The sequence below is a fragment of the Marmota monax genome, unplaced genomic scaffold (assembly GCF_021218885.2).
Source record: "Marmota monax isolate L192 unplaced genomic scaffold, Marmota_monax_Labrador192_F-V1.1 WCK01_AAM20220418_F8-fsc00029, whole genome shotgun sequence".
Classification (NCBI taxonomy): Eukaryota; Metazoa; Chordata; class Mammalia; order Rodentia; family Sciuridae; genus Marmota; species Marmota monax.
Genome location: NW_026693024.1, coordinates 15,383,668 through 15,403,081, shown reverse-complemented (window position 1 = coordinate 15,403,081; position 19,414 = coordinate 15,383,668). Strand labels below are relative to the sequence as shown.

At 47.7% G+C, this 19,414-nt stretch overlaps 1 protein-coding gene across 4 annotated transcripts in view; it reads right to left on the bottom strand.

Annotated features, from left to right (window-relative positions):
* Jarid2 (jumonji and AT-rich interaction domain containing 2) overlaps positions 1 to 19,414 on the bottom strand; it is a 229,633-nt gene that overhangs the window by 70,403 nt on the left and 139,816 nt on the right. For 3 of the 4 annotated variants that reach the window (XM_046453524.2, XM_046453525.2, XM_058582404.1), the window contains one exon: positions 15,946 to 16,087. The exons of the other annotated variant lie outside the window; for it this stretch is intronic. In XM_046453524.2, coding sequence (XP_046309480.1) covers positions 15,946 to 16,087 — 142 coding nt within the window. The remainder of the gene's footprint in view (positions 1 to 15,945; positions 16,088 to 19,414) is intronic. 4 annotated transcript variants of the gene reach the window in all.

Sequence of the window (19,414 nt, the reverse complement as noted above, 5' to 3'; positions counted from 1 at the left end):
TTGCCCACAAGGCCCCAGTCCCGTTAATGGGATTATAAAACACAACAAACCTCAGGAGTACTAAAATCAAACACGAGGGGCAAAATCAGTAAGTAATGAAAACAGCGAACATGTTTCACAGGAGACCTCACGCCCAGCTTCCAGGCTGAATGAGCTCAGAGCACAACCTCGCGGCTGGCATGCAGGAAAGGGGTGCACACACAGGCTCCCCCAGGCTGCACGGCTGGGCTCCTTCCCAGGCGAGCTCTAGAAGAGTCCAGCACACTGAGGGAGGAAGGGAAGGACACACTGAGCACTAGATGGGAAATCAGACAGCATCCCAAAGAGGGAAAGGCACGGGAATTTCATTCTTCCAGGAACTGAACCCGTTTTTAAGTGACCATGAGAATAGAACAGGAGACATTGGTATAGGAAAAAGCTTCAAGCTGCCTAAGCTGCAGTACCACCCTGGAAACAGGAGAGATGGGAGTGGGAGGGTGTCAGTGGCCCCCCACTTCTCAAATTAGGACTGGCAGTGGTGTTGGGGGAGGGGCAGTCATGGAGAGCCGCGAGGTGGAGTACAGTGTGGCATGCGGGTCATTTCCAAGAATCTAACAGACCAAGACATTCAGGTTTGGCCTAAAGCCATTGAAGAAAAATGAGGAAAAAATTATGGAGGCAGAAACCTAAGAGAAAGTGGGAACCTCATGAGGCAAGTGGAGGAAAATGGGGTCATTCTGCACGTCCGCCCCAGACAGAAATGACCTGGAGTTCCTGGCCCTGGGAGTGGGGAACATCACGCCAGGCTCCTCCACCATCCCCCAAAACTCCTGAGTGGGACCCCTTTCTACATTAAGCAAGAATTCCCAGGGGCTGGACATCTGGCCCTTGTGAGGATCTGCGATTCAAAACCACACCTTGAGCCCTGGATTTAGTTTAAACAATGCTGGGCAAATAACATCGTAAGGTCCCTGGCAAGGCAAGCCAGAATCCCCGGGCAGGACAGCCCCTCACATGCACCCCTACAAACACCTTTCACTTGGTGGAGCGAGCGTCCCGTCCCACTCTCCATCACAGGAAGGACGGCACCAGCAGCACACAGCAGACTGAGGGTCAGCGGACTGTGCTCCAGCCAAGTCTGAGAACACACTCAGAAAGCTGAAGCTACAAACAGTGGGCACTGAAACCACTATTTGAAAGGAACCTAATATTTGGGGGTGGAGTGTGTACATAAAGAAAAAAAAAAAAACTTGTGGAAATCAAAATTGAATTAAACCAGGCATGAGGATCACCTGGGTCCAGGACTTCAGAGCAACCTGGGCAACAGAGCAGAACACTTCTCAAGAGTAAATCAATATATAAATAAAAGTAACCCAGCCAGAATTAAAGCTATTACTTGATGGTAACCGTAACCATTTTTCTACTGAAACAAACTCCCAAGTCTGTTCATGAAGAACAGAATTCTCACGTGGCACAGAGCCCATGATTGCAAAGTCACGTCCCAGCAGTGGTGGACTCTGTAGGTCCCAGATACTGCAAGCGGAGGCACACTGCTGTAGACGGGGAACCTTCTCATCTCGCAGGGAACGGAAGCTAAGGAAGGGTATTTATTGACTCGAGTAGAATTAAGCTACTACGGAATACTATTGGAGAATACCCAATAACCTGCTATGAAAACATTTGAATTGACAATCCAGGGAATCACATAATGGAATTCTGAGACTCCTACTTGGATAGATGAATGGATTTGTTTCCTGTTGTGCCCAGGGGAGGGAACAGCCTCGGTTGCCATGACAATGGTAACCACTGCATTCCCTTCCTCACTTCACAAATAAACACCTATCAGAGGTGACCTTATTTGCCCTTGCAAGAATTTTCTGAAAATCTCTCTCCCCATCAACTCCTCTAGGACCTGGCTCCATCCCAATCTCTGTGTAATGTTCATTCAAAGATTCCCTTGCCCCTAAATAACCCCACAGGCTAAAAATACAACCAATTCAGTTTTTAAACGTAGGTCACCAAGAAAACCTTGATGGGTGTCTAGAATCGCCTGTCATGGAAAACATGACCAGAAGTGTGATTCTGAGCAGAGAGACAGCGTAGTGCTACTTAGTGTCATCTCCCTTTCTGATCTACAATAAAACTTGCTTTGTAAAAACCGCACACTGAGGTAGTCATGAAGGAGCCCCCCCCCCCGCAGGCTGTGGGTGTGTGTGTATGTGTTACAGAAGACGTCCCCACCGGGCGCAGATTAAACCAAGGCTTGTGCAAGTCAAAACCTGTGAGCCCAGGGAAAGAACAAGCGCAGTGGGAAACACTCCACAGTGCAGACGGACAGAGGGAGAGACACACACAAGTACCCACTGCCAAGAGCTATGGAAGACTCAAGGCAGGAAAAAAATGTAAAGAGAAACATCATGGATACTGCATTCTTGTCCACCTCTTAGCCAGAATGTCACCCATGAATACTAGGCAGAAAAAAATTTCAAGCAAAGCATAAGGTGCTGTGACCCACAAGAAGGTGGGAATATTCTTAAAAAGAGGCAATTTGAAGGCAATCCACAACTACACCATACTGTCTGTCTCAAGAGCCGTTCATAGCACGCAGGCAGGGCACTGCTGAACCAAAGCGACACCAACAGGACACGGGAAAGAGGTGCAGGGCCAGCTGCTGGTCTATAAGTAATTCCAGATGAGCTGCAGGGGAGGATTGAAGGCTGCTCTGCCACTGTCCCTGCACAAGCTGAGGAAGGAAACCCTCGGCCACGTGCAAAGAAAAAGGTCCCCAAAGGACAATGGAGATGACCGAGCCCAAGAATCCTAACCAGTGACAGCCATGGTGCACTCACAGTGACCACACAGCAGAGAACGGGCACTGGGTACTTGTCATCTATTGCTCATGACATGTGGCATTTCATTCTCAAAGGGCGATTCTCTACCTAGTGGCATCAGAATTACTTGGGAATTATTAGAAATGCAGAATCGGGGCCCACCTGGGAGCTGCTGAATCCACTCTCGAGGCTGGACCCAGCACAGGTGCACCTTGAGAAGTCTTCAGAGCTGACCCTAAGTGGCGCTATGGCTGCCACCGAGTACACAAAGAAATGAGGCTTGGAGACTAAGTGCCCTTTAACTGCATAGACACGAACAAAACATCTGCTTCATTCCAGAACCTGTGCTCACACTGGTGCCGTGTGGACTGTGGTCATGGCTCAGCAGAATCAGGCGAGCCACGTGCAGCAGCACTCGCCTCCTCACCTGGCACACACACCTGCGCACACCTCCCAAGACGAGGCCCTTCCCAGGGGTGGGCCTTCCTTGACCACCAGTTCACAGGATTTCAACAGAAAACAAGACAGACTGCTTCACGGTTCTGACCCAAAGTTCTCAGTTAAAGGGTCAACACTGGAAGTAAAACCTCACAAGGTCAATATCCAACTGACATCGTGTACACCCCTGCACATAACCTATGGGCAGATGTTCGCCACATCATCACAGGTCACCAACAAGAAACCTAAAAACATGTAAAAGCAGTTGTTTACATCACGATGTTTGACAAGAACAAATGAAGGTGCCAGCCTTTGCTAGGTCTTCAAGGTGTGCCGGCAGGGTGCTCCGTGACCTCTGGCAGAAAGGTGAAGCTGAGCCTGCCACCCCTCCCCTCTGGGCCGGGCCAGCCCACCTGGGATGCCTTAGGGTGCGGGGCACCTTAGGGTGCACATGTGGGTTTTAGCTGCAGCCCATCCTCAGTCAATTCAGCCACCTCGACTGGGGAAGAGAGTAGTCTCAGAACAGATCACAGATAAAGAGCTCTACTGACCCAACTCGGTGCCGCAGGTGTCAGAAATGAGAATGTGGGGAGAGATCAGGGCAAAGGCAGCTCTCACCCCTACACAAGGGAGCACCTACAGGCTCCAGAAAGGCCATGTGACCCACAGCTTCTTCCTGAACTGAGCTGCAGGACAACCCTGAAACGCACCCATCTAGCCAAAGGCAAGCACGTCTGCTGGGGGCTGAACAACAGGCCAAACGACTTAGAAGAGCTGTACTAGAAGCGGCGGGGCTCTGAAAACAGCATTTTTTAGAAACTGCCAGAATCCCATCCAGCACCGTTCCAAGTTGGAATGGTAACAAAACGGGCAAGTTCACAAATGTGCCGCCCGCCAACCACAAAACCCCAGACTGGCCCGCGTAGCCTTGACAAGCCCTTCGCCAAGTGTATTCAGAAGAATAGTGGGCTCTGCAGGGAGGCCCCAGAGCTCCAGCGCCCTCAGCAGAGTTGCCAATAATGAAAACTGTCCTGCACAAGCTTGTCAACAGCCACCCCGCGGAGCTTCATCAACCTCAGAACTGAGGCTTCTTTAGTACACTCCACCATCCCCCGAGGCAGGGGGCAACAGGGGCTGAACACAGGGGTGTTTTACTGCTAAACTACATCCCAAACCTTTTTATTTTAAGTCAAGGTCTTGCTAAATTGCTTGAGGCCTCCGTAAATTGATGAGGCTGGACTCTTTGATCCTCCTGCCTCAGCCTCCTGAATAGGTGGACTGATTACAGGCATGTGCCTGGCACGAAGTATTTTTAAGAAGAATTCTATTACCAGCAAACAACTGGCTTGACTGGTACCACACCCGGCCTATTAAACTGTTACATACTCAATAAAACAGTACTTCATATAAAGGGCAATGTCTCAAAAGGCCTACACTTATTTCACCATATGATCTAAAACCAAGTACACATAATAGGCTGGTAATCATCTTTAAAACATGGCTTTTGTTTTCCTTTTTAAATGTTTTCACTCTCTACATTTTAAATATATTGACAGGAATTGGGTGTGGTGGTGCATGCCTGTAATCCCAGAGACTCCAGAGGCTGAGGCAGGAGACTTGCCAAGCCTTAGTGAGACCCTGTCTCAAAATAAGAAGGGCTGGGATGTGGCTCAGCGATTGAGTGCTTCTGAGCTCAATTGTGTTTAGGGGGGCGGGGCAAAGAGTTTGGTTCTGCATAACTCAAATTTTCCAAGAGTAGTTATATATACCTACTTAAACTTCACAAATCTCTCTCCAAACACCAAACCCCATGAATACAAATAAGCCAAAGTTTGGCCACATACCACTAGAAAACCAAAGAAAATGAGATAATAGAAAAAAGTCCTATCCATTCATCACTATCATCACAAGAGAGCATTTACCATCATGGACTCGGATGCGTGGGATAAATGTTCTGAAATTTTTAAGAGACCAAAGTCAGCCTTAGATTCTAGCCCAGCACCTTGAGGCAGGAAGGTGTCCTTCCTCTCCAGAAGCACTAAGGGTGGCTGATGGCAGCTCACTGGCCTCACCTTCACCCCTGCAGTAAAACTAGGCAGCTTTCCTTAAATCCTCATCATATGTGCACAGGGGCAAAATGAAACTTACATTCTGGTTTCTGCATACGCAGATGTGGAGCACTGCGCTGGTGTGCAGGCTTGGCAGGAGGAGGAGGGAGGAGGGAGAAGGGGAGGAGGGAGGAGGGAGAAGGGGAGGAGGGAGGGAGGGGAGGAGGAGGGGGAGGAGGAAGAGCTCTTTACAACACACAACTCCAAGAGCACCTACCTGCTCAGTTGGTTCCTGACCCTTCAGCACAAAACAAGTGCAGTTAAGATTACACACACACCCCTTCCCCCTAGGACAGAAAGGAGAAAGATCTGGACTATTCTAAACAGGATCATTTGCTTCTGGCATATGACAGCTCCTTCACAAGGATTTCCTTTCCTTTATTTAGCAACTCAGAATGAGCTTATTCTTAGTAATGTAAAAATGTTTACTGCACAGCAGGTTCTCTGCCAGACATGGAGGATGCAAAGGTAACAGGACTGCCCCATCCAGCCAGAGGCTGAGGACCACTCTGAAAGTCTGAGAGCCAGGTGGGCATGACTGGCCCGTAATGACCACTCACATCCCTCGGCACCCAGACACACATACAGAAGTCTGTACTGATGATGCCGACTCAAGCCAACTGTTAAGATGAGCTTTAAGACAGGAGGGTGGATGTGTCAAGGCATCTAGGAGGTCGCTCTAGAAGATTTTGGCTTTGCAAATCAAAGCCACTGAACCCAAAGCAAAGGGGAAGTAGTTTTGCCTGGTATCCCCTTGCTCTGGGAGGGGCACCATGTATTACTGTGGTCTCCTCTCTTGACTGTCTAAATGGCGGAAATGGACCAAGCCCACTCCTGAAAACAAGTTGTTTTAGTTGCCGTCTTCTCCCTCCAGCCATCCCCCAACAGGGAGGCCACAGGGACAGCAGCAAAACACTGGTAAGAGCCGAGTCTTACACTGCAGGGCTGTTAACTAAGCAGCTGAGTGAGGTGCCAGTGACAACTCCCAACATAAACACACGTGCACACTACACGTGACACTAATGCCTGGCACCTCCACAATCGAGGTGACTCAAACCCTCACAAATCCAGCACCTACTGTCTTTCATGGGGATGTCAATGTGTTCATGCTCAAGGTTCAGGGACTAAAAAAAAAAAGATTTCCAGGAGGGTCTGGCACTACTCAAGAGAGATCAAGATCAGGGCGATGATTGGATTCGTCCACTGGGAGTTTATAAAGGCGAGGAGGACAAAAACACGTGACAGACGTTCGTATTTAAAAGACTGAGAAGAGCTGTGAAAGAGGAGAAAGAAACTGGTACCCAGCAGTTTCCATGGCAACCACAAAGCATGCTAGACCCTAATTTGCATGGGAGGTACAAGTGATATCCTTGCAATCTGATCTGAGGCACCAGAAAAAGGAAATGGCCTCGGCAGTACTTATCCTGCCACAAATGAAGTTCTAACCATTTTCCTTCCACAAACAAACATAGCAAAAGTCTGTGTTTCCCAGGAACTTTAAGCAAATCGTGGGCCTGGACACGTATTCCCGCAAGAGTCTAAAAATGTGTCCTTAGCAACAAATAGTGACTCATTAAATTAAAAACATCTCTGCCAATGTTTTACCCACATAGGAAACCCCTCTCGAGGCAGGTCCCGTGTATTCCACCCCTTCCGTGAGCCTGACACCCTATTAGGACAGCAGTATGGTTTGTGTTTACACTCAGTACCTGCAGAGCCTCTCCAGAGGGAGAGCAGGAAGAGGAAAGAGGAACTTGTAAAGGAAAGAGGACCTCAGTTTCACCAATGAAAACATTTGGCACATAACTGAAAAGGGAATAAGTTCAAACAAACGGTACCCAGCTAGGAAAGGTGTCCAAGGACACAGTCCTGGTTTACACAGTACTTAAGTATGGCAGCATGTTAAGCGCACCCAGGACAGAAGGAAGGAAGGTGCTCTAACACAAATACGCATCTAAAACTGGAAACTTCATGACAGCTCTGGACAGAGCCAGGGTGCATTCATCCCACAAAGCTTTTGATCACCACCACGGAACAGCAGTGAGACCTTTCAAACCGCACCGTCCCCGACTCCCTCTTAGGTTTAAGTCATTTCTTTCTTTTGGTTAAATGGAGGAAAAGAGGGGGAGGGGAGGCGAGCAAACTTGGGCATTTGGTCTTCACTGCCCATGAGGAACCCTCCTGGAGCTCTGTCCCTGCAGTGAGTGAAGGCAGCCAAAGCTCCAGGCCCATTCAGTCACCGCTGCACAGGCGCCTCCTACAGCCAGGAGGGAGGGCTGCGAAAGCACACCGACCCCTCCCCATGTGGAGGCAGGTTATTTTACTTCCTTCTAAAGGCCATCTGGGTTGTTTTGAGCCTGCCTAGCTGGGCCTACCAGCTGACAGCAGCCCCTCTGCCCCTGCCACAGTGTCATTTCCTGTTCCCAGGGAAGGCGAGGAGATCTTGGGCACACCCCGCTGCCACTGCAAATGACTCCCAGAGTGGGCTTCAAACATGGCACGTAAATCCCCAGATCCCCAGAGAGAAGGCTCCACTGGGTCCCAATTTCTTCCTCCCCGGTGACAACCAGGTGTGTCCTATTCAAAATAGGCAGGAACTCTGCCTCCAAGCTCACCAGGTGGGTGGGGTCCACACCGCTGCCCTGTCCCAGCCCTCCAGTGAAGCCAGCAGGACACTGAAGGGTGTCTGACCTCCCAGAAGAAGCAGGCCACCAGAGAAGCACAAAACCCACCCCAAGATCACAAAGGGCACAACCTCCCCCCCCGCCCCCCCATCCTGTCCTGCAAGTCGAGGGCAGCCCGTGTCTCCTCCCACAGGCAAAATGCCAGCACTCAAATGCCCACAGTGCTGAGTGTGACCCCGGCATCCAGCTCCACCGGGCTCCAGACCCCCGGCACTGGCCTGGCTTTCTGTGCTGTCTAGCTGAGAAGCCTGCAGCTCACTGGCAGCATGGTGCTCTGTTGGGGAAACCCAAGAGAAGTGACTTGCCAAGAAGAGCAAGCAGGGACAGAGGAAGAGTCGGCCAGGCCTGCACTCTCCTGGCACACCCCCCCCGGGGGGGGGGGGGCACAGCCACCTGAGGATGCCATGACCTGCCCAGACCTTTCCCAAGCCCCTCGATTCTGTCCACACACTACCTTTCTCCTCTCTTCCTACTGGCACATGTCAGTTTCCTACTGTAAATTAACGACAACTAGAGGAGGACAGGCCAGCACCTGGTGAGGTCCTGGTCCCTCTTCTACACCAGAACATGGTACTGAGCACTCTCAAGGCTGGGGGCTGGGAGGGGGGCAGTGGCCGTGCCTGGCCTTTCATCCAGAGTGCACTGTCTTGACCATGGGGTTAATCCAGTGGGAAGGTTGGCCGGCCTTCCCCTACATACCTGGCAAAGCTCTTACCCTCCTACCTCATCACATGGGGAGTCTCCAACAGGCTGACGCTAAACCACAGTGTGGAACTCCATGCTTTTCCTCGTCTATACCATGAAATTGGGCTGAATCGATGATCTTTCCATCAAGGTGCCTAGCAACCTATGGCATCCGTTTAGATGACTCCAGGAGTATTCCATCCGCCCTGGTGGTCACAACGCTGAGGTCTAACGCGGGCTCACTTTAATTCAGACTCCAGAGCTCTCGGGCCACAGAAAAAACTGGAGAGGCAAATGTTCCACCTCCCTGTCATCCAGACACTGTCGGAGCAGGGACAATGGCACACACCTGTAGGTCGTGGTGAAGTGGCCTGGGGCTCAGTCACCAGTACTGGGAGGGAAAAGACTATGGTGGGCCTTCCCTGCTCTACTCAGGTCAACAGAAACCACTTGCTAAGTCTTTGCCTAAGACAGCTCCTACATAAAGAGAGGTCCTCTGTGCCCCGGTTCCCTCATCTATACATAGGGCAAGGTGGGGATGGGGAGATGACCCGTCTCCCAAGAGTTCACTGGGAACCACTTGAGCTCATATACATACCAGATACCATTAATATCAACACAGTCCAGTGTCCAGGAGCGGGACACACCTGACCACTAAGGAAAGAGGAGAGTGACAGAAAGCTTCCTCAAGGAGAAGCTCCTGGAGAAAACAAGACTTCAGCCAAAGCTGGCGAGCTTGCAAAGGGACAGGTAAAGTATCAGCACCATGGCAGGCGCTGGCCCATGAACTCTCCACAGTGGCCCCAAGGAAAGAGAGGACAGCAGTCATCAAGGAGGGAGGCAAGAAGTGACCTGTGTCCCCGGAGCCTGCATTGTAGCTTTCCCATCCAGGTGGGATACGGCGCGTAGCCCAAGGTAGGTTCAAGTCCAGAGGCACTTCTCAGCCTGATCTTGGTAGCAACAACCTGTCTCTGCCTTGACTAGAGAGGCACAGGACGGGGGTGGAAAGAAAGCAGTCCCCGCTGCCCTGCCACACAGGAGAGCTCCAACTCCCAGCCTGCCCCTCGTGTCACCCAGGAACATCCTGCCCCCAGTGCTGTACCAATAAACCACTCCCACCTCAGTTCCAACACCTCCCTTCTATGATGGAAAACTCCTTTAATCCTGGACTCGGGATTCACACAGCTCCATCAACAGAGAGTACTGCCGCCAGAACCTCCACTTCCCTTCCCAGGTCTCAACCAGAACCTCCACGCCCCTTCCTGATGGAAGACGGGGCTGCACTTTAGGTCTCCACAAAGGGGTCTACCTGGCACCCTCCGTCACTGTTCATGCATTGACCTGTGAGAAGACAGGCAGGGAGACTCGCAGAGGGGAAGGAACACATAAAAACGATTTTAAGAAACAATAGCTCAAATTTTTCCAGCACGGGTGAACTCTTCAGACAAATCATAATAAAATCAGTAAACTTCAAACAAGAAGCAAAGACTACTGTGTTTAATCATTGATTCCAAAAGGAGTTCCCAAAGTGAGGGAAAAGACACTTGGAAAAGTGACGAAGAACGACAGCAGGATTCCTGGTCAGGAACGACACACCAGAAGGCAATGAAGTGGTGTCATTGATCATTTTTAACCTGGAATTCTATACCCAGCAAAAATGTCTTTCAAAAAATGAAGATGATTCTTCTTTTAAAACCCAATGACTGTACAAAACCATAACTGAAGTGGTTAAAGGGTGAAATAAAGACCTTTATACATACAAGATTCACTCATTCATCACTAATAAGTCTATATTAGAAATGTTAAAATCCTTCAAGAAAAATAAAAACCAGAGGAAGACCTAAATCTATAGCCAAGGGGAAGGGAGGGTGTGTGCACACCAGAAATTGAAACTAGCAAGGCAAAGAAAAATGGCAAGCAGTGGTAAACACATCCACATGTATTTTCTATGATATTTACTTCCAATTATTTTCTGTGACTTACAGATATTACATAATATTATATTTCCCAATTGTCTTTTTGCCTTATACATCATCCAAGGTACATTTTAGTCATGTTGTCTGTAAAATCGTAAATTATAAGAATTTATTCTCACTTTGAAAAAAAATATGCAAGGCTATAATATTTTAGAATAGCCTAACCACTGGAGATTTCTACACCAAAATCAAAAGCTAATAGTAATATATCTGTCATTTGTTCGTTGGCAACCAAAGTGAACACATTTAATAATGAACAGTACTACTAATGCACTTTGTTAAGAGATGCTAAATTTATTTAAGATTTTAAATTTTCAATTCTTAATGACACTCTGAATAACACCAACTTATTGCAGCACTCACAGAACATCATATAATGCTGTCAACAACCCTCATGCATTTGGACCCGCCTTCCTTCCAAGCTTAAAGGTAGGAAAGTGGTTTATATCACATAAAAGGAATAAGGAACATAGTCTTGCAGACAATAAAGCTATGGACAGAACACCTTTTAAAAAGCATGGGCAATTTCTCACCAATATCAAGCATGCATTCTCATCCAGAAGCTAAACTGTGCTCGGTGACATCATACAAATTTAATAACTGCTTACATCACATTCAACCTACTAGAATGGGACTAATTATGCCTGAATTTCGTAAGGTTCATGCTATACTAACTCAAATAGAGCAGTTCTATCTATCCCCACAGAGGCACTGTGGGTCTGTTTGTGTGTCTGTGTCTGTGAGAGTATGTGTGAGGGAGGGAGAGGGGGAGAGAGACAGAGAGAGAGCGCGCGCTCACTGGTACAGGACGTCCCTAGCATACACAAGGCGTCCCTAGCATACACAAGGCCCTTGGCCGTAGGCACTTGGGGCCTATCCCTGAGGTGAAGCCATGACTAATGCATGAACACCCCAATGCAATCTGCTCACCAACACCCTGTGTTCGCAGTCAACCTTGCCTCACTCATACTTTCTCTATGCAAGCAAAGACCACGTTGCACTAACCTCCATAGAGGAAATTCACACCATTCACCACAAGGTCCTTCCTGTGACTCAGTAATTACAAGAGGAAGCAGATGCCCACACTTTTCCACCCACCTACAGACTGCTATGATGGGGCACCATGGAGAAAAGACAAATCACAATCTGTATAAATCAAAAACCCTCTAAAACATGTTTGAGAAGCCTCTGGTGACATGCATACACGTAGAAATTTACGTATCAAATACGACAGCTACTAATATTATCTAATAAGTGAATACTTGTAATGCACCCTCATTCTCTTAAAAAATCATTCATGTCAACAACCATTATTACATGGTTTCTTTCATCAGACACATTTTACAGATGAGGAAACAGACCCAGAAATGGCACATGACCTGGCACATGGTATACAAGTGAAGAGCCACAGTGACCTGTAATCCCAGGAGCTCAGGAGGCTCAGAGAGTAGTACTGCAAGTTCAAAGCCAGCTTCAGCAAGTTATCGAGGCCCTAAACAGCTCAACAAGACACAGTCTCTACAGTCTCCCGTTCCTACAGGGAGCATGCCCTGAACCCTGGTTTCTATTGAAGAAAGCCATTTGATAGACCATTCCATCCATAAAAGGTAAAGGGTAGTATTACAAAGGAACAAGAAGGCAGACCACTCCCATTGGGTAACGCCCACTCCCAGAGGTGGGATCTACCCACTTTCCTCTATCCCAGCTCCACACCAAAGGCTCTTTCCCTCTCCACTCATTTCTGACCTCTCTGGGGAAGCGCAGGCTTTCCAGACCAGGTACTTAGGTGTGTGAGATGGAAGGTCTGATTTTAAGTGTGTATAAGCTGAAAAAAGGTGGGCTGTTTTTCTATACTCAGCGGTAGAACTTCCCTGGCACAAGTGAGGCACCACATTTGATCCTCGGTATCATATAAAAAATAAATAAATAATGGGGCTGGGGTTGTGGCTCAGTGGTAGAGCGCTTGCCTTGCACTAAGGAGGCACTGGATTCTATCCTCAGCACCACATAAAAATAAACAAAATGAAGCTACTGTGTTCATCCACAACAATAAATAGATAGATAGATAGATAGATAGATAGATAAATAAATAGGGCTGAGGATGTGGCTCCGTGCTTTAGTGCCCCTGAGTTCAATGCCTGGTACCAAATAATAATAATAATTTTTAGACTAATATTCAGGGGCTGAGGTTGTAGCTCAGGGATAGAGCACTTGCCTAGCATGTGTGAAGCACTGGGTTCAAGCACTGCATATAAATAAATTTTAAAAAAGGTCTATCAACAATTAATATTTTTTAAAAAAGCAATACTACTTAGAATTCAGGGGCATGGGCTGGGGATGTGGCTCAAGTGGTAGCGTGCTCGCCTGGCATGCGTGCGGCCCGGGTTCGATCCTCAGCACCACATACAAACAAAGATGTTGTGTCTGCCGATAACTAAAAAATAAATATTAAAATTCTCCCTCCCTCTCCCTCTCTCTCTCTCTCTCTTTAAAAAAAAAAAAAAGAAGAATTCAGGGGCACGGGAAGGAAGGAAGGAAGGAAGGAAGGAAGGAAGGAAGGAAGGAAGGAAGGAAGGAAGGAAGGAAGGCCTTCGAAGTGAGCCAAGTGCCCACCAGCCAGGCCTCTTGCTTTTTGTCTTTGGCTGGGCTGTCCATCTAGACCATGGTCAGTTCTTTTACAAAAACTGATTTCACATGATGACCTTTTACCAGCTAGGTAAACAGTCACTCGTTAATGTTCTGAGCTCTCCCCACCCCTGGCTCCCCAAATTAAAATAAGAATTAGAAACTCAGGGAAAATGCCAAACCCTGAATTCTGCTGCTTCAACCTGTGGCCTGGAAATTAAGATGGGGTAGGCTGCACTAAAGAAAGTCAGCAACACAGATTTGTTCTTGCTGTCCTAACATACACAACACACATAAACTAGTGATCCCAGAACCCTGCACCTATAGTGTGCACAGGAGTGAATCAGCAGTACACAAAGAGCCAGCGATTCATATCATCCTAAAAAAAGATCTTAAAAAAACTTTTCCCCAAAGTAAATACAAAATTATGACCCTGTACTTTTAGGATTCACCCTTTCCTCCCAGAAATTCTAAGTTCCAAAAAGAGAATGAAAATAATGAAACTTAAAACATGCTCTTTCTTCATCTACAGACTGTCTATGCAATTGAAGATCCAAAAGACAACAATGTCATCGACTGCAAAATAACCACTTGAAATCGTGTCCCTGGGCTCCACTTCTCATCCTCAGTGGCAGCGCACTTATAGATTATCAAACCATGCGGAACAGAGAGGACTCAGGCTCCCCAGGAACGCAGGTTCCAAGCCACCCTCTGCTTTAGGGGACAGGTTCATTCCCAACACCCAGGAGGGACAAAGCAAGCGACTCCTTTGCAGCCTGGAACTATGAGACGCTGTTCAAGTCCTCTTGTGACCCAGTGACACTGAGGAACCCGTGTCCCAACACCACCACCTCTGTGCAGGAGGCAAAGGCCGTGGCCCAGCCTGGAACTCCAGTGACCCTGTCCAACCTCAATCCACAACACGTCCCCAAGGGGTCTCGCTAGTCAGGTGCACCATTACTCAAAATATGTGCTGTGGTCAATTTCTAACTCAGAATGGCAGAGAAGACATTTGCCACACTCAATGTCCCAGAAGAGCTGGGGTTGCTTCTTTCCTCAAGCTAACCCTGAAGAAAGCTTTCTCTTTTCTGTTGCCCTGGGGATTTCAGGTGCAATGACGGCTTTGTCCTGAGGTGCCAGATAACACACCAGGGCCTTTCAAGGGCAGCACTCCCATCTGAGAGAGGCACTAGGAGCTAGAGACCAGTCCAAGAGGATGAGGCCCCCCAACCCTGGTCATTGCAGCCCCACAGCCACAGGGTCCCAGCCAGGGCGAGGTCAAGGTTCAGTCAGAGCTACAGGAGGAGGTGCTGTCACAGCCAACAAACACCACCTTACAGGCTTCTGTCCTCAAGGTGGGAATCAAGGGTGATGTCAGATGCATGAACATCCACCGACACGGGGGGGGGGGGGGGGGGAATAATATCATGCATTCCAACATTTATTGATGTGACTGTTTTACACATCCCTGGAATCCTTTCCTGATGATTCATCTTTCAAATCGGTTCACCTTTAAAATCGGAGCAAGTAGGAAGTTTCTTATGGAGTATGCATAATACAATAGGTCCATCACTCACCCAATTGGATTTGAATAGAGTAACATGCACACTGGCAGAGCCTTCCAATACCAACCTAATGTTATCTTCTAAGGCACAGTGTCAAGGAGTGAGAGGAAAGAAGATGGGACAGATGTTCCAGGATGGATGAAAACAAAATGAGAATCTGAGCTCAACATCTAAAATCCCGGACCTCAAAACCATTAAACGCACACGGCTAATCATCTTTCCTCTTCATTTTCCACTATACTCAGCTGTTCGTTAGGCATACGCATCTACATTATTTCCGAAAAGTTAACTATAACCCTGCAGGATGTGTCAGAGATGAGACTAACGGAATTTTTCTTCTTTTCCCCAATCTCACCAACTAAGTCATGAAGATGGTAATCCAGCAAAACATCATGTGAGAACACAAAAGGAAAGAAATGAGATAAATTCTGAAAAGGGGGAAGAGGAAATAGCAAGACATGTACCAGGTGTGACACCAACAGGGTTTTGAAACACCCATTTAAAACCATTCTTACTGCCACTGACCTTGAAACCACAAACTCTCGTGAAACTACCAGCTCTGGCTTCCTTATCTCTTAAAGTTCTATAAAAATAATTGCTGGCAAATTCAAAGAAACGTCCACAGCTACCAATTTGTTTAAACTCCAATGTATTAAAAATGCACTGTAATTTGTACTTTCTTGACAAAGAAATATTTCAAACACATGACATTTCATTGTCAAGTTTTTAGAAACATCTTTCTCTAAAGACACCAAAACAGTGTCTGTTACACTCATCGCTGATGAGGTGATGGGAAGAAACGTGTACGACCAGAGTTATGACAGCTGGCAACTCTGGGATCGACTCTCGGGCAGAAACACATTTTATTCAGTCCACCACCCTTTGTTTATTCAATTTTAATTATAGCTGGACAATACTGCACTCTGAGACCTCTGGGAAAATCGAGAGATTGTGTCGGAGGGCCCACGCTTGTTCCCATGTGGCCAAAACGGGAGCCTGCGCTGGTAGGTCCTGCTGTGGTTAACGTACCGATACTTTCAGCCTTGGGTACTAACCTTTTCCTCGACGGCCCTTCTTCAAAATCTGAAGAACTAACATCGTTGCTAGTCGAGGACACCTGGGATGCATCGTCCTTCTCATTCTCTGACTGTTCTGACGCTGGTCCTAATCCCTTAGACTGGTCATTACCAAGGAGCCCTACAGGTGAGAAAAGGGACAAACACTTAGATACATCACATCAGGAAGCAGCACTTTACCACAGTTCACCCTGTGCAGGCTGGTAAGGACAGACACCATGGGGGCAGAAGGGGGTTCCCAAGTACACATCCCTTTTGAAGGGTCAGAGTTAAAAAAAAAAAAAAAAAGAAAAGAAAAGAAAAATCACCCTACTTCAGACCTCTCAATGTTGAAAGGCCTAACAGGGAAGTGATTTCAACATGAAGAAATCTCAACAGAAATTTGAGATCAAATAACAGATGCATTAAAAAACAAACAAAAAACCCTAAAGTATATGTTTGCATCTTTTGTGGCTAGAGGGTAGAAAAAAGAAAGGAGCATCACTTATTATCCAATTAAACTAGTTTATTTATTTTGAGGTGCTAAAGGTTCAGAAATACTGACATCCTAACACTACCTTCACTCTGTGACCACTAGTTCAGTCTCAAAAGGACAAGGATTCTTGATATACTGTACCACGTGAAACTGGGAGTCTTGATACCCACATGTGCTTCTATGGACAAAAAAAATGAAGAAAGGGCCTAGGGAGGAACACTCTAGAAGCAGCTATTCACTAAGGGAAATGATCTATTTTAACAAGCAGGAAGTCCACACTAGTGGTTACCAGCTGAAGGAAAGACTCGTTTTGCTAACATTTGGACTCCTTTTCGTCTGTGGATGCAGTGTAGATTCTATCAATGAGAAACTTCTACTACACCAGTGTCCCACAGCAACTGCCCAGCAATCAGACTGATGGACATAAAGAGCTGGGCGGCAGCAGCAATGCCCACCACTGTACCTGAGTTTCGCCAACCAAGCGTACCAGGTAGCTCCCTGATTTAACCCTCCCAGCCCCTCCACCAACTGTATGAACATCTCAATCCCTGTATTAAATCTCTTGGATTTAATCCCCTTTAGAGTGATTACTGTTAAGCAATCTTTTAACTATGTATAGTTACAGTGTTACCTTCTGAAAGAACATAGTACACACTGTGACAAACCCCTGGCACCTCTGTTTACACAGGGACTTTTCCAGTTACCTTCACATCATCTTCAAGGCATGAGTAATAATGTAAGGTTGGAAATATAGCACAAGGTAGTAAATAAGCTTATTAAGGGCCAGGACTACCATCAGGATGCAAATGAACACAAACTTCCCAAATAAAGAGGAAATGCAGGGAGTCTGCACTGTGAGCCCCCCCCCCCAAAAAAAAGATGCACAGGGCATAGAAATCTGAGGATCCAAGGACAGACACAGGCTGCATTTCAGAGGTGAGTATCCATGTCTCCCTGGGAGACTTGCAACGAGGCTAATGTGACTAGAGTAACAGAGTTTAAATTTTGCTTAACTTGAATGAAAAAACTGAAGGAAGCATTTCATTAATTTTCTATCAATTGTAGAAACATTTCGGACATACGCAGTTCTGTCAAATACATTAAAATTCATTTTACCTTGTTTCAATTTCTTTGAATTTGGCTCTGGAAAACTAAAATTACAAAAGTGGTTAAAATAACCTCTCTGCTGCTCAGCAGGATGCTAGAACCAATGCTGAGGCAGAGGCGGCATGTGACAGGGGGAGCGCAGACTACAGGCTCTGAGAAGCAGACCAAGGGACATAAGGCACGACCCCCCCCCCCCGGTGTGTGTGTTGGGGGGGGGGGCCCCCGCGCACCTTCCACACAAGCGGATTCTTCCCTGCACTTTGAAAATTTCCAGAGTGTGTATGACCATAAAGGTGAATACAGCAGGGAAAGTGCACGGGGGAGGTTGAAATTCCTTGTCTTGTCAGCATCCTCTGTGCTGCCAGGGCACCAGGCACAAGGGCGTAACAAGATCCAACTCCAGTCAGAGAGAAACAAAGAACACAGGCTGCCGGTGCACTAGGTGACACATTAGTACTACATGCAAGAAGAAATGTTGGGCGTACCCACAAGAAGCAAGTGACGGGGCAGGCTAGTAGGTGAGCCAGCACAGCCGGCAGGCCCCACAGGACAAGAACCCCAGGTCGGGATCTGCTTGAACTCAAGAACATGGTGGAAAGGGGGAAAGCTGGAGGATGAGGAGGGGGCTCTTGTTACCCTGTATCTGGATCGTGAGAAACTAAGGAAGGACAGGTGGAGGAAGCCTGGGCGTGTAAGGGGTACTTCATAGACTAACGTGAGTGCATCGTGCCCTTCTCATGACCATCATCTCTGCAGGCAGGGAAAGCGCAGAGGCTTCTCTGACTTGACCATGCAGCAGAGTCACCTGGAGGGCCCACCTCGTCATGCCCCGAGAACCACGGTAAATGCAGAGTCCACCTCAGTCAGAAAGCAGCTGGGTGCCTTGGGCCAGTGCGTACCTGCAGGCAAGCTTGAGCTCAACCCAGACAACGATGACCCTGCACTGCATCACGGCACGCTCAGTGGGGAGCACCCAGCCTTTGAGAGGCTTGCTTACAAAACGTGTCAAGGTCCTAGGAGGCAGGTGATAGGAAGAAGATGGATTCAAGAAAACGGGATGGCGAAAACATTCTCCTCTAAAAAGCCCAAGTGTCACAAAGACTTATAATGCACCCCCACCCCAATATCAATGCTCCAGGCACAAATTCAGGAAAACTACATCAAGAAATTTCACGTGGAAAACAAAAAACAAAAAAACGGGAATTGTGGCTGACTTCATTGTGAGCATCATGTGAGGTGAAAGGGAGGAGGTCGCTCTGAGCTGAAGGCATGATTGAGCAGCATTAAACAGAAAGAAAAGTAATGGCTCCATTGTCCCCTGCCCTCAGACCAGTGTCTCAGAGCTCGCCAGGCCTTCACCCTTTCCGAGGGCAAACAATGAGTGAACACCCAAACCAGAAGAGACACACATGGGTTGTTGTCTGCATCAGACTCACTCTTCAGATTCAGAAAATGGGGCCCAGACACAGGGAATTAATTGCCTGCTATGCAAATCAAAGGACCATAGCTTTTTCCAGCAGGATTGACTCCATTCCACCAGATCAACTTTTTTGATTTGTGCACTCCCATTCTGTAGACAAGGCCCCAGAACAAATTCACATGTATTTTTAGCAAGGCTGTCTACAGGGTGGACCCACCAGAGCTCCCCCACCCCAAAACTCACTCCTCCCCTTTCTCACAGTTCTCACTTCATTCTGAATGTTTTAAACCAAACTGCACAGCCAGCCCCACGAGGAGAGCCAGGTCAGCAGGCTGCAGCAGGCTGCCCCAGGGCAGAACAGCCCCGTGACAGCACAGAGCTGGCACGCGCCACCGCCTCTTTCCAACGCAGCCCTGCCACCAATCTTTACTAATTATTTTTAGTCA